Here is a 13242-nt window from a genome sequence, read left to right on the forward strand (position 1 = left end):
TTTACATCCATGTCAGTCCAGACTCATATGTAGCAATCACAGTAAACAATGCTTCCAATATGGATGTTGCTGCAAAGAAGCTACAAACCCTAATACATGGATGCGCCACACACATCTTCAACACGCCAGCACAGAAGATCAATACAGTCATCACAGTTTCAAGGTAAATGTTACCAATACAGTTCCCAACCAAATGTCTCCCCTTCTGTTCCGGAGTTGTTGAATGATGTCCAGAAAAGTGTTTTTGCAGAACATTATGATGTCACAGTCAAGTTGACCTTGACTTTTTGGATATAAAATGTCATTATTTCATCCTACTAGACATTTATGTCAAATTCTGTCATTATTTATGTATGAATTCTTAAGTTAATGCCAAAAATGTGTTTTGTGAGGTTACAGTGACCTTGGCCTTGACCACTAAATTCTAACTAAATCAGTTCATCTTTTGGACCAACTAGTGGTTTGTGCTAAATTTGAGCAAATTCCCTCAATGTGTTCTCCAGATATTGCTTTCACAAGAATGGAATGGACAGGCGGACAGACAAATGGAAAACATGGTGCCTCAAGCCACAGCTGTCGCCAGCTCACAGTCATAAGAAGTCTACCACAATATTATCATCAACATGTTTAATTCCATGTCCCAAAGCACTAACATTATTATCCTAACTGGTAGATATTTTCTGTATAATTGAAAAAGAAAGTATCTTCCAAGCACACTGTTGGATTATCTGTGTCTGCAGCAAGTGGTCAGTCTTAGTCAAACATTATTCTTAGCAACTTTGCTATTGGCTCCCAGTTCAACCAGTCACAAAATGACCAGAATGTCTTGTCACACAAAGCAGCACCTGTTAGTTTCTCACACCCAAACTGTCTCCCTCACAGCCATCTACTTTAAATACAGGCTACAGAGCATGGGTGTTCAGCTATAGTTGATGAAAAATACCTCAATCTTGAGTTAGAATTTTGCAGATCTACAAAAAAAAAAAAAAAAAAAAAGTCAACTGGAACTTCTACAAAAAAAAAAAAAAAAAAAAAGTCAACTGGAACTTCAGGCCAAAACTTTGGTCACTGTCAATTTTATTGAAATTTAATAACTCATTGTTAACAGAAAATGGGTTTGCGAGGCACTGCCTTTCTGCTCCAGTGTTACCTGATGTTGGCAGCAGCCATGTATTTTGATCTCGGAGAACAGGAGGAAAAATGCATCATAGAGGAGATTCCTGAAGACATGCTGGTCAATGGTGAGTCCTGGAGAGGGGAATATTCCTCCTGAGTGTCGTTTACAATCTCAACAGAGGTAATGAATGTGGAATTAGATTTGGAAAACTGTATCATAAATTGCCACGTGATTGCTGAATTACACAGTAATGTAATATGTACCTCCAGGATAGTGTGTCTCTTAGTTCAGCAAGTGCAAAAGCCATTTATGACTTCCAAACTGCCCATTAAGTTAAAGTGTTTGTGAATACCGATTTGCTCTGTGCCTCAACAACCACATACAGCCATGAAAACAGAAAACATTGTGCACTTGGCTGACATTTGTTTTGACGGAAAATACTATATTATGTATACACACTGAATATTATTAATTTTAATAAATCCCAATATAAAATGCAGAGCTTATGCTTAATTTAACTCTTATCAAAAATGTTACAAGCTTGATGATGACCTTGAATGCTACTACCAGTGAATCTGTATGTGAATGCACTCATGTGAGACTTACGTTCAGGTTACTTCTTGTTGGAGCCTTGGGATTTGAAGGCGTTCTCCCACTCCCCTCACCTCGGCGTCACTGTGACAGTCAGAGACCCAAACCATGAGGTACTGCACTCACAGGAGAGGTTTATCACCAAGCCAGGTTCACTAAAACATGTGCTCACTGGTTTCCCCATTCAAACCAAACCCAAACAAAGATGAAATGCATTTAACACAGCGTCACTTAAGATCAGTGCGGCACGGTTTGATCCATGAGATCGGATCTCTGTTATTGTACAAGATCATCAGTCTCACATCTCAAGCGTAGCTTTTTGCCTCAGTGGTGGAGAAAGTAGGCTATTCAAATCATTCACTTTAGTAAAAGCATTGGTACCACAGAGTAGAAATACATGATTACAAGTTAACGTCCGGGATTCAAAATCTGACTTTAATAAAAGTATATAAGTCAGGCTGCTATAGTATTATATTACTGGACTATTTTTTATTGATGCATTAACATAGAAACAGTACTTAATTGTTATTTCTGGTTGAGGTGGAGCTAATTTTAAATGTTTTATACACTTTTGGGTAGTTAAAGCTACAACATCATCATATTTTAAATGCTGATCATGTTTTGTTTGTAAAATCATAATCTGAAGATTGTACAGTTGTCAAATAAATGAAGTGGAGTAAAAAGTACAAAATTCCCTCTGAAATGTAGTAGAATATAAAGAAGCACAAAATGAAAATGCTGAAGTGAAGTACAAGAACGTCAAAATTGTGTTTGTAAGTATTGAGTAAATGTAATTAGAGTAGCGACTTTCCACGACTGCTTTTTCCCAGCTGATGTGGTCCCAATATAAAACACAATCCTTCAGTTTCATTTCAAATTCTTCTTGGAATTTTCTACAATGGCTAGAATTTCTGGACTTTAGTGAGAGAATCTATCAGTTACACCTGATTCATTTTCACATAATAACCCATCACTTCCTGGTTCTTGGCACTCGACTGACCAAAAAGAGCTACAAGTAACGGAATCACTTTTCATTTTGTTGACCAAGAACTGAAGAAATGTTGGCCTAACAGTGTCTTTCTTATCCTCTAGGTTTTGATGTCCAAACGCTATGGTAAATTTGCCAAATTCACCTTCACAGCTCACACCTCTGGTCAGCACTTCCTCTGCTTCCAAACCAACTCCACAAGGTTTTCTGTCTTTGCTGGACAGAAGCTGGTGAGACCTATGGACACAAACAGAAAGCTAATTTTGAGAAAGAAGGGAAAATGCAGAAACACATACAGTATTAAAATATTATATTGAACACTCAGTCAAGTCTGTAAATTGTATTATTTTTAAATGACCCTCAACTGCTGTAATGTGTTGTACAGAAGCTACATTTGGATGTTCAGATGGGAGAGCATGCCATTGACCCTAACAAAGACAAGGCCAAAGAAAACTTGGAGACTCTGGAGAACAGCCTCAGCCACCTCATAGATCAAATGATGTACATCACCAGGCAGCAGGAGTACCAGAGGGTAAATAAGGATCTTATTGTCCTGTCTGCTAACATAACATGATATGACAGTACATGTGAGTCAATCGCACAACAGGGAGCTCAGAGGAAAAGGCAGGAGCGGTGTGCTACCTGATGTATACGGGAATGATACAAAGCTAGTTTACACAGAGTGTGAGTCACCACAATTTACTGCTGTTACTGCTAGTGAGGATAATCATGCAAGCATGCAATGAATTCAGCCATACTGTACGGCATGTTGTCTTCCTTTGTTACAAAATATAAAGATTTTTCCAGATTTTTTTCTTCAACTTTTACATTTTCCTCTCATTCAGGAGAAAGAGGAGGTGTTTCGTCAGATCAGTGAGGACACCAACAGTAAAGTGCTCTGGTGGGCTGTGGTGCAGACCTCTGTGCTGCTGTCCGTTGGTTTTTGGCAGATTAAACGACTCAAAGACTTCTTCATCGCCAAGAAGCTGGTCTGAGGATGACCTCCGACCTGTCAGCTCTGAGCCTGATGACCTTGAACCATGTCCCACTTGTACTTGTGTATATACTACAACAAGTATATCTGATGCATGAAAACACTTAAAACCTAAAAGCTTTCTTCTCCTATTGCAGCTGGTGACATGGATTTAGCTTATAAGGTTAAAAACTATGTATGGATAAAATGATTAAATTGTGTGGGTCTGAGATGATGACCATGTCAAAACTACAGTAATTTTTCTTTTTCTTGTCCTCCTCATTGTTGTTTTTCACCTCTGCTGCCCTTAAAACTGGACTACATGGCTAAAGCAAATATGTACAACATATAAAAATGTCTCTCAGGACTGAACACAAAACAACACAGAATATTCAATAATAAAAGCCATTTGAAGAAGAATTATTTTGTGATAATTTCCCTTTTTTAAACAATAAGCAAAATGAAATAAACTGCTAATTTTATGCATAACTTACCTCATGTTCACATATTAAGCTAGCACTACTTGTGAAAAAGTTTTGTTAGAGGTCTCAATACTTAATCTCAACAGACAGGTATGTATTATAGCTAGCTATGTAACCGCAACATAGCTAACGTTAGCTTTAAAAAACTGACGTCAAGATGCTAGTAACGATAAATATGAAGGAAATAATTAATATAGCAAAACTGACAGTTACTTTAGACGATTAGTCAACAGACAAACGCCTGTGTTTCTGTAACGTTGCTTAGTTTTAACATAAATTAAGGTAACTTACATTACTAGGTCTTAACGTTACTTTCAGCACTCGTTTCTCCCAGAGCCGTTATGTACAGGTATGTAGATTAGCTAGCTAGCTAGCTAGCTACCGAAGTATCGGTAACTAGCTAGCGTTGGCGTTACCAAACTGACGTCCTTAGATGCTAGTAACGATAAATATGGAAGAAATAATTAATAAAGTTAGGCAGGCAGTTACTGTATATTATTAGTCAACAGAAAAATGCTTGGGTTTTGGTAACTTAGTTTTGACACTGATTAAAAATAATTTACAAGACTAACGTTAGCTCTGAACGTTACTCTTAAGCACTCGGTTCTCACAGAGCCGTTATTTATGCTAGCTAGCTAAAACTTAGCATCTAGCCTCACTTGCAGCGGGATGACTCAGGTAACGTAATCCAACGTTACATGTACTTAACGTTACTGTAATAAGGTGTAAGCTGTTGTATGAACTTGACATAAACTTAACAAAATAACAATGTTACAGAAAGTGGCTTAAACCCCCAATTAATGTGACAATTGTAGTAACTTAACACTTAGCTCAATTCGTTTATGCTAACTCCTAATTTAGCAACAACGGGTTAGCAAAGACAGTTAACGTTATCTTATTTCCTCGCAGGTCTTTAGATGTCTTACTGGATCTGCTGCAACTCCTGCTTCCTTTCGCCCAGCGCTGACAGAAAACTAGCTGTCACCACCTGTGGCCATGTCATCTGCAGTGTCTGTTTTCAGAAAGGTAGACACAGATTTATGTTGCTAACTGACAGTCCAGTCAATCACTGTTGGGTTTGCATGTGTTTAAAACAGTGCAGCACCATACAGTAGCTTCACTTCAGTTGTACCTTGCAGATGAAAGTGTGATTAAACAGGGACATCTGTTGGATTGAAAGTGTTATTGCAGAGTTTATGACCCAGTTTTACACCAAGTGTGTTCAAGCCAGGAGCTCCTAACTAAACTTTTCCATGCATAAGACACAAAACCACCATTACATAAGCTATCCCTGAGAAAGACACATTTGAGACCGTGTTTATTATCACACTGGGTCTGATATTGGCCGTTATGTAACAGCAGGGGGAATGAAATCTCTGATCCAGTCATGCTCTGTTAGCGGGTGCTTCTCCTCATATCCTCCAATGAAATAAGAGTGAAATTACACCATTCAACACTGGCTATGTGATTTCTTGAAGTACTCCTGCAGGTCCCTTTGCCCCACTTTGGGAGCCTCTTATCATATTCACAAGCCACAGGCCTGTTCCTGATGGGTCTAATCTCAACCTCAAGAGTTTGATCATGTTTTAATTTGCTCTGGCTTCCAGGGTTAGACCAAGGGATTAAACTTAATTAATTTTGGGTCTCGGGCAAAAGCACTTTTGAGACCCCCTTTTGTTCAGCTCTTGTATTGGATTTAGATTCTACATGCCCTCTGTTCAATTTGAGCCTCGCTGCAACTTAACTGCAACTTTTCTTTCAGGCAAACCAGGCAAGTGTTTAATATGCAGTGCCAAATGCCAAGTATCACCACTCTCCGACCAAGTAAGCATATTCCTCCTCATTAAATGGCATCCTCAGGTGACTGTGGGGGATAACACCAGGCTTTGTAATTGTAGAAACAGACTGATATGATTTAAGAGTCCTATTGTCATTAGAGTCACGTCAAACATCTTTGTTTCAGAGCAGCTCAGAGGTGAAGGCCCTGTTTTTGGACATCAACGTTGTTGCAACCAAACACTTAACGGAAATCAGCAAAGTTTGGTCATTTTCTATCTCATCATAAAATATTTTGTTACTTGTTCTTATGTCAGTTCAGAATTTAAGTCTGCCTCAGTCAGTGCAAGATGGTTTGAGTTATTTGTTAGTGCAGACATCGCATAGCACTGAGTCCCTTCTTTTTTCAGGTTATAATGTTCCAGGCAAGACATCAGAAGAGACTGTTGACTTACTACCAGCAAAGGGTGAGAGACATCTGTGTTGCTGCAGTGGATGTTTGTTGTTGCGTGTGTGTTTCTTTGAGAGTTTGCTTTTCTTCATTTGGCAGCCAATGGACTTTATTTTTTAAATTTTACTATGTTGAAAATCTGTGACATCTTTTAAACCCCCAGCCATGTAGAACATTTGATTTAATTTGCATACTGTTTTATTTGCTGCTTGCTAAAATAGATTTAAAAAAAAAAAACGCTACTTGCAGAAAAATATAGTCACACCTGCATCACCAATCATTTTATCAATTACAGAATGGGAAACTCGAGGAGGCATTTGTCAAGATGAAGCAAGAAATGCAGCAGATGGCAAAGTAAGTCAAACAGTAATGCTTTTCATACATATTCTTAATATTCTTAATATTCTTAAATGCAGTTTATGAGAAGTTAGGTGCCTTTCTTATTCATTATTTTGTATTTGTTTCCCCTTAAAGGAAGCTGAATGAACAGAGCAACTACATCACTAAGCTGGAAAACTCTCTACAGCATCAGAGGTACAGCATAGAGTAGATTCTTACTAAAGATAATCATGTTAGATACATGCTGATATTCTGATAATGGCTTTTAAAAGATGAGTAACCCATCTGAAAAACCATTTGTTGTATCACTTGTGTTACAATTTTATCCTTAAAATATATAACTCTATTCAAAATGTTTGTTAATGCTTGTAGTTTTGATCTATAGCTGGCAGGTTTTTCTACTTTAACAGCCACTTTGCTCTGTAATTCATCTTCAACTGTTCCACAAATGAGACTATCCTGAAAAATATGTTTTATTTTCCAAAATATTTTGCTGATGTTTCTTAGTAATTTCTCATCTTCTCAGACTCCTTTTTTTTTAATACAGAATCTAAACATTAAACATCACATGTCATTCTGCATCAGTGATCATAATGCTCATGAAATAAAAGACTAAAAATCAGGCTAAATGTGGATCTATGGAGTAAAACTTTGAGTTTGGCAGCAGCATAGTATGTGAAGTTATTCCCAACCAGGTGGCTGTTATTCCTCACCTCTCACTAGGTGTCACTCCTGGCACATTTACTCCTGGAAAGTTAGAACTACAACCAACACTGAATTTAAGAGGGACAGTTTTTAGTTTGGTTGTTTGTAAAGGCCTGAAAAGATTTAAAACACATTTTTAAAATTGTATTTTAGTGTGAGTTCTGCATTAAACATTGGCCACTATCTAAAGAATAATTTCAACAAATATTAACAGCCCTCAGTGTTAGAAAATATTATCCCCATAGAGTTACACATCATTTACCTGTAATTGAAGTAGTTATAAAATAATGTTAAAAACAAACTAAAGGTAGAAATACTAAAAGACAAATCTCAAATTCTTATAAAAGATTATTTAAATTAAATTATTTATAGAAGATAACTATTTGTAGTTTCTATTTTTTTTACTACTTCTCTATACTGGTTGTATATACCTCTTTTGTCATTATTCTTTTTTGTTGTGCTATTATTTTACTTTGACTTCTCTATCTGTACTTTCTGCTGTCTTTGTGTTGCTGCAACACCCGAATTTCCCCCTTGGAGATTGATAAGGGCTTATCTTATCTTGTCTGGCTTGAGTGCAGTTTGAAAGAAGAGTCCTCACCCATTCTCTCATTGTAGGATTCACTCTGACACCTATGTTAGAAGCAGCCGTGTCTGTTTATTTTAAACTCATTAACTTTCTTTATGACTTTTTTGTCTCAGTGCCAAAGTTTCATCAGTGCCTCAGATGAGCCACAGTTCCCATACTCCACATGGGCATAAATCAGGTAAACTGTAATCTCATAATTTTATTTTACTATTGTAGTGGTCATTGTAGACACTGTTAAATTATACACTGATCAAAGCAGGGCTGTAGTCAAAAACATTAAATTGGAGCGCAAGACAAGTCCGAGTCTGACTGTCTGTCTGTTCATAGTAAGAGTCAAATGTGCTATAACTTCAGTCAGTCAGTATAGAAAAAAATGAAATGTGATAGGACAAGGACGCAAAGTAATTGTGACAAAATGTTGCACTATTTCCTAAAATTCAAACTCTAACCAAAGACTGTGGAAGGCAACATAAGGGGGCCAAGACAGAGACAAGTGTGAGATAGTAGAAAAAGTATTGTGACAACTGAGTACTAGTAATACAAAAAGATTACATCCCCAAAATAGTATAAATTTAACATTCAAGATGGTTCCGTTTCATACGGCTGACCAATAAAGACTACTCTTTGTTGCATAACACATTTTATACTAAAGTTTTTTCAGAAACATTAGTAAGAAATCACACAGCCAAGCAGGATGGGCTAGTGGCTGGAAAAAACTAAACAAAATAACTGACTGACCATAAAACTGGCTCATGTCTTGTCTCTGTGGTTAAATCACTGAACCATGTATTTTATACATTCCTGCATGACCGCTTAATGTCTCATAATCATAAATAGTGTACTGTGGTTGTTAATGTTGTGTTTCCTGTTTGGTGTCAGTCCTACAGATCCCCTATAACTCCCCCGTGTCCCTCTCCAGACGCTCCTCAACCACTAATATGTGAGTATCCCTAACTGTTCCCAGTGTCTCTGAACATCTTTACCTTCCTTTTATGTTCATCTTTGATTTGCGCTCTCTTTACCTCATCTCCATCTATGTTTCTTTTCACTCTGTCCTTCATTACGTCTCACCATACGAACAAGAGAGAGGGGGAATGTTGAAGGTATTTCACAGTGCAAACAAGCTATATCCTGGGTTCAGCCCCCATGTCTTATGTTAGCTTTAGCTGCTGTATAGCTTTGCCCTGCCCTGCGGTTATCTACACACACACACCTGAATAAGCTAAGCTTTGCTTGGGTTTAGTCAGGATTCCCTATTGGGTTTCCGAGACACCGCTGACATAGGATTGATTGTCTGCTTGAGTTTTAATAGCACAAATGTTGTTTTATCCACTGAGACTTTTGGTTCTTCTACTGTGCGAGTAGATGATGGACAGCGGATATTAACCCCAGTGCTGTGTTACCGCCTCGTCTGCAAGGTCAAAAAGTAAACGGATGATTTGAAAGGAATTGTAATAATAAAAAGTCATTTTAATTAAGAGAGCTTTTCAAAATATTTAGACTTTAGTGACTGGATTGAATTAAAAATCTGACCAAGTCTTGCAAAGAAGCACCAAGCCTTTCAATATTTCTCACGTTTTGGACAAATACATATGCTTTTAGTAAAATAATCTTTAAAACAAACATGTAATAATATTGAATAAACAACTATGTTAAATGAGTATTTTTCCCTTGAAACCAATGAATATATAAGATAATTTGACTTTTTCTGTTTAGAAGATTTTTTTGAATAATTGTTTTAAAGAAACTACCATTGACATGAGGTACATTATAAAGAATCTGTAAAGTAAAAATCAATGTAAAAGCATGGAATTATCTCACTCTAATGTAATAATATTTCAATCATCAACTTATTTTACATTAACTTAATTATTCACTGTGAAGTCTGCGGGGAATATGGTTTTGCATCCTTCTTAAAAACCAGTATTTCACAAAGTGAACATCTGCCTTTCTGATGAAACGATTAATGTTGCAGACGTCTGGCTTCTTATAAAGAAGTTTGTGCAGCACTGTGGTGCTCAGCCAACTGAACCCAACTCGACTAATGAAGCGTGCCCTCATGTCTTGCAGCGCTGAAAACATGGACGTGGATGAAAGGAGTCTGTTCAGGAAAGTAAGTGTCATAACGTTACCTGCAGTAAACTTCCCTTTCTGCTATACAGTTTGTGTACTGAAACGTATGAGCTCTGTCAAGATCATACAGCATCCTGACATTTGCTTTAAGACTTTAGTGCATGAAGAATAAAAGTATTGAAAAACAAGCAAATAAAAAGGGATGATTTATGATGTTCCTCTCTGTGTGTATCTGTGTTCCAGCCCAACACTGTCCCCAGAATGTCGTTAATTAGTCCTCCACAAGATGGACGGATGGGTATGTGCTCTGCAGAGGAACTGAAGAACTGTTGTCCGTGTAGAATTTAGCTCTTAAACTAGGATCTGCTTTGGTGATTTCTCTGTGGCATTAAAGAGACAGTTCACCCTTAAATCAAAAATATATATTTCACCTCTTACCTGTAGTGCTGTCTATCTAGATCATTTTTGTTTGAGTCGCAGATTGATGGAGATATTATCCATATAGATGTCTGTCTTCTCTCCAGTACTCAACTTGTGGTTCTAAAGCGCCAAAAAAGTACATTTGAAAAACTCAACAGTAATGTCTCTTTACAGAAATCATGACCTGGTTACTCAAGACAACCCACAGACCTTGTTGTGAGCAGTTTCATGTAGGAGCTATTTTCTTTCTACTGAACTACACCTGCCGACCCTGTAACTCTGCAAAAGGAGGCGTACTGCTAGCTCACCTAGCACCACTGAGCTAGCTAATGTTACAACTCAGCCGAGGAGGACATTAATGTTTACATCTCGCGCGAAGAGTAGATGCACACTTCTCTCTGCAGGGCGATACAATTGGCGGATTTACTTCAGTAGAAAAAAATTGTTCCTACATTAAACTGCTCACAACAAGTTTCTGTGGATTATCTTGAGAAACCAGGTCACGATTTCCGCAAAGATACATTGCTGTTGAGTTTTTCAAATGTGTTTTTTTTTTGGCGCTTTGAGCACCACAAGCCGAGTGCCATCTAGTTCTATTAGACTGGAGCGAAGGCAGACATCTCTACGGCCGATTTCTCCAACACTCGGCAACTCACACCAAAACTATCTACACTGATAAGTAGCACTACAGGTAAGAGGAAAATATGTATGTTTGATGTTTGTATGTTTGGCACTAAAGACACTTCACACATGTTACGCTACATGGGTTTGACACAATAAGTCTCTCTGCCAAACGTCAACATCTGAAGTTGCATATTCAGAAACACTGATACAGACATAACTGCACTATAATCATCTGCCATCATATAGCCTTGTTTGTGGGTTATAGACTTCATGGTTGAACACCCACAGTGATTAAACCCATACAGATGTTGGCTGTTGTTATGTTTAGGATAACACCTACTGAGTCTGTCTCTTTGATTATGTCATTAAGTCCTTTAAAGGATTTGACCTCCATTGTGGCAGATAAATAGGTGACTGTCAGGATTGTCTTGATCCTCACTAAACCTGTGTGAGTGTTTGCTTAAGTAAATATTGTATCGAAGGAAATCACAATATTTGCCTGGCAGCAGCAGATTTATTGGGCTATTCAAAATGCTTAACTGACTATTAAATTAATTGTTATTCCTAGATAAGGATGACACGTGCCATTTATAACAGAGCTCTCTGTAGCAGAGGGTTGTGTCGATGCTGTCGGTGTTTTGCTCTGTTGGGTAGCAACATCTAAGTCTGTGTGTGTAAACTGTGAGGTACTAATCACTCCTGAAGATGAATCACCCATTTATCTTGTCGTCCTGGAGGATTCTCTAAATGAAACTCGCAGCGTGTGATGGAAGAGGAGACACATAAGCCCATAATGAGCCACAAGTATCTCAAGCATTTTAAAAATCATTAGGAGCCATTACATCTGTACAGTATGACCTGTGTTAGGGATTAACATTTCTTCTCTCTGGTGTTGTGTTCAGGCACCGTCCTTAACAGATCGTCCAAACAGAACATGATGGTCAACCATTCAGCTCGCTCAGCTACTGTCAGGTGACTCATTTCAGTCTTTAAATGCATCATGATGAAATCTGAAAAGTACAGATTAATGATTTTACATATCTTTACTTTGACAAACTAAACTATTTCATCTTTGTGTTTATACTGTAAGCAACGTGTTTAACTGGTTATGATTATTTAAATTTAGACATGAAGTGTACATTAACTCCTCTCGTCTCCTCTCGTCTCCTCTCCTCGTTTCATCTGTTCCTCCTTGTTTCCTGTCTTTTTCTAATTTCTCCTCCTTTCCTCTCCTCTCTTTGTTTCGTCTCCTTTCTTCTCCTCTCCTTGTCTTCTGCGGTCCCTCTCTTAATTCCTTATCCTTTCCTCTGCTCTCCTTGTCTCCTCTCCTCTTCTCTCCTCTCCTTGTTTCATCCCTTCTCCTCTCTTCTCTTTGTTTCATCCCTTCTCCTCTCCTTTCCTTGTTTCATCTCCTTTCCTCTGCTCGCCTTGTCTCCTCTCCTCTCTTCTCCTTGTGTCCTCTCCTATCCTCTTGTTTCCTCTGCTTATCTCTTTTCCATTCCTCTCTTTATGTCTCTTTTTCTAATGTCTCATCCTTTCCTCTCCTCTCCTTGCTTGCTTCCTCTCCTTGAGTCATCTCTTCTCCTCTCCTCTCCTTGTTTCTTCTCCTCTCCTTGTTTTGTCTCCATTCCTCTCCTCTCCTCCCTCTCCTAATTTCTCATCCTTTCCTTTGCTCTCCTCTCCTTTCCTTGTTCATCTCTTTTCCATTCCTCTTCTTGTTTTGTCTCCTTTTCTAATCTCTCCTATCCTCTTCTTTCCTTGCTTTCGCTCCTTGATTAATCTCTTCCTCTCCTCTCCTTGTCTTCTCTCCTCCCTCTCCCAATTTCTCAACCTTTCCTGTCCTGTCCTGTCCTTGTGTTATCTCCTAACTCTTCTCTCCTCATTTCTCATGTTTCCTCTCCTCTCCTTGTCCCCTCCCTTCTTCTTGTCTGATCTCTGTCCTCTCCTACTCGCTCTTATCATCTCCTCTCCTCTCCTCTCCTCTCCTCAGTCGTTTCCAAGGATCTCCGCTGACCCCTGATGTGTCATACAGCCAGACGTCTGCATGGAAGTCTCCCATCTTCAAACCCTCCTTCAGACACTCCATGTCCTCCCTGGTCTGCCCTCCTCCTTAG

General features: G+C 38.3%; 2 protein-coding genes across 2 annotated transcripts; both read left to right on the forward strand.

Moving 5' to 3' along the window:
• The first annotated feature begins 864 nt into the window (after positions 1-864).
• si:ch211-255i20.3 (transmembrane emp24 domain-containing protein 11) lies at positions 865-4069 on the forward strand. The gene is made up of 6 exons (XM_050042397.1): positions 865-996; positions 1037-1241; positions 1730-1821; positions 2801-2926; positions 3082-3228; positions 3542-4069. The coding sequence occupies exons 2-6, from the start codon at positions 1112-1114 to the stop codon at positions 3689-3691; spliced, it is 645 nt and encodes a 214-aa protein (XP_049898354.1). The 5' UTR covers positions 865-996; positions 1037-1111; the 3' UTR covers positions 3692-4069.
• A 999-nt stretch (positions 4070-5068) lies between these two features.
• Positions 5069-13242, forward strand: LOC126389227 (probable E3 SUMO-protein ligase RNF212). The gene is made up of 12 exons (XM_050042799.1): positions 5069-5177; positions 5914-5975; positions 6115-6189; positions 6338-6394; positions 6674-6732; positions 6853-6912; positions 8125-8189; positions 8891-8951; positions 10082-10124; positions 10328-10382; positions 12031-12100; positions 13119-13242. The coding sequence occupies exons 1-12, from the start codon at positions 5069-5071 to the stop codon at positions 13240-13242; spliced, it is 840 nt and encodes a 279-aa protein (XP_049898756.1).

The sequence above is a fragment of the Epinephelus moara genome, chromosome 4, assembly GCF_006386435.1.
Source record: "Epinephelus moara isolate mb chromosome 4, YSFRI_EMoa_1.0, whole genome shotgun sequence".
NCBI classification, from domain to species: Eukaryota; Metazoa; Chordata; class Actinopteri; order Perciformes; family Serranidae; genus Epinephelus; species Epinephelus moara.

Bases quoted from the DNA above. Each gene is read 5' to 3' on its own strand.
- si:ch211-255i20.3 (XM_050042397.1), top strand. From the start codon at position 1,112: ATGGGTTTGCGAGGCACTGCCTTTCTGCTCCAGTGTTACCTGATGTTG. The intron at 1,822-2,800 runs GTACTGCACTCA...CTTATCCTCTAG, and splicing joins TCAGAGACCCAAACCATGAG to GTTTTGATGTCCAAACGCTA. The intron at 3,229-3,541 runs GTAAATAAGGAT...CCTCTCATTCAG, and splicing joins GGCAGCAGGAGTACCAGAGG to GAGAAAGAGGAGGTGTTTCG.
- LOC126389227 (XM_050042799.1), top strand. From the start codon at position 5,069: ATGTCTTACTGGATCTGCTGCAACTCCTGCTTCCTTTCGCCCAGCGCT. The intron at 6,190-6,337 runs GTTTGGTCATTT...TTCTTTTTTCAG, and splicing joins ACTTAACGGAAATCAGCAAA to GTTATAATGTTCCAGGCAAG. The intron at 10,125-10,327 runs GTAAGTGTCATA...TCTGTGTTCCAG, and splicing joins AAAGGAGTCTGTTCAGGAAA to CCCAACACTGTCCCCAGAAT.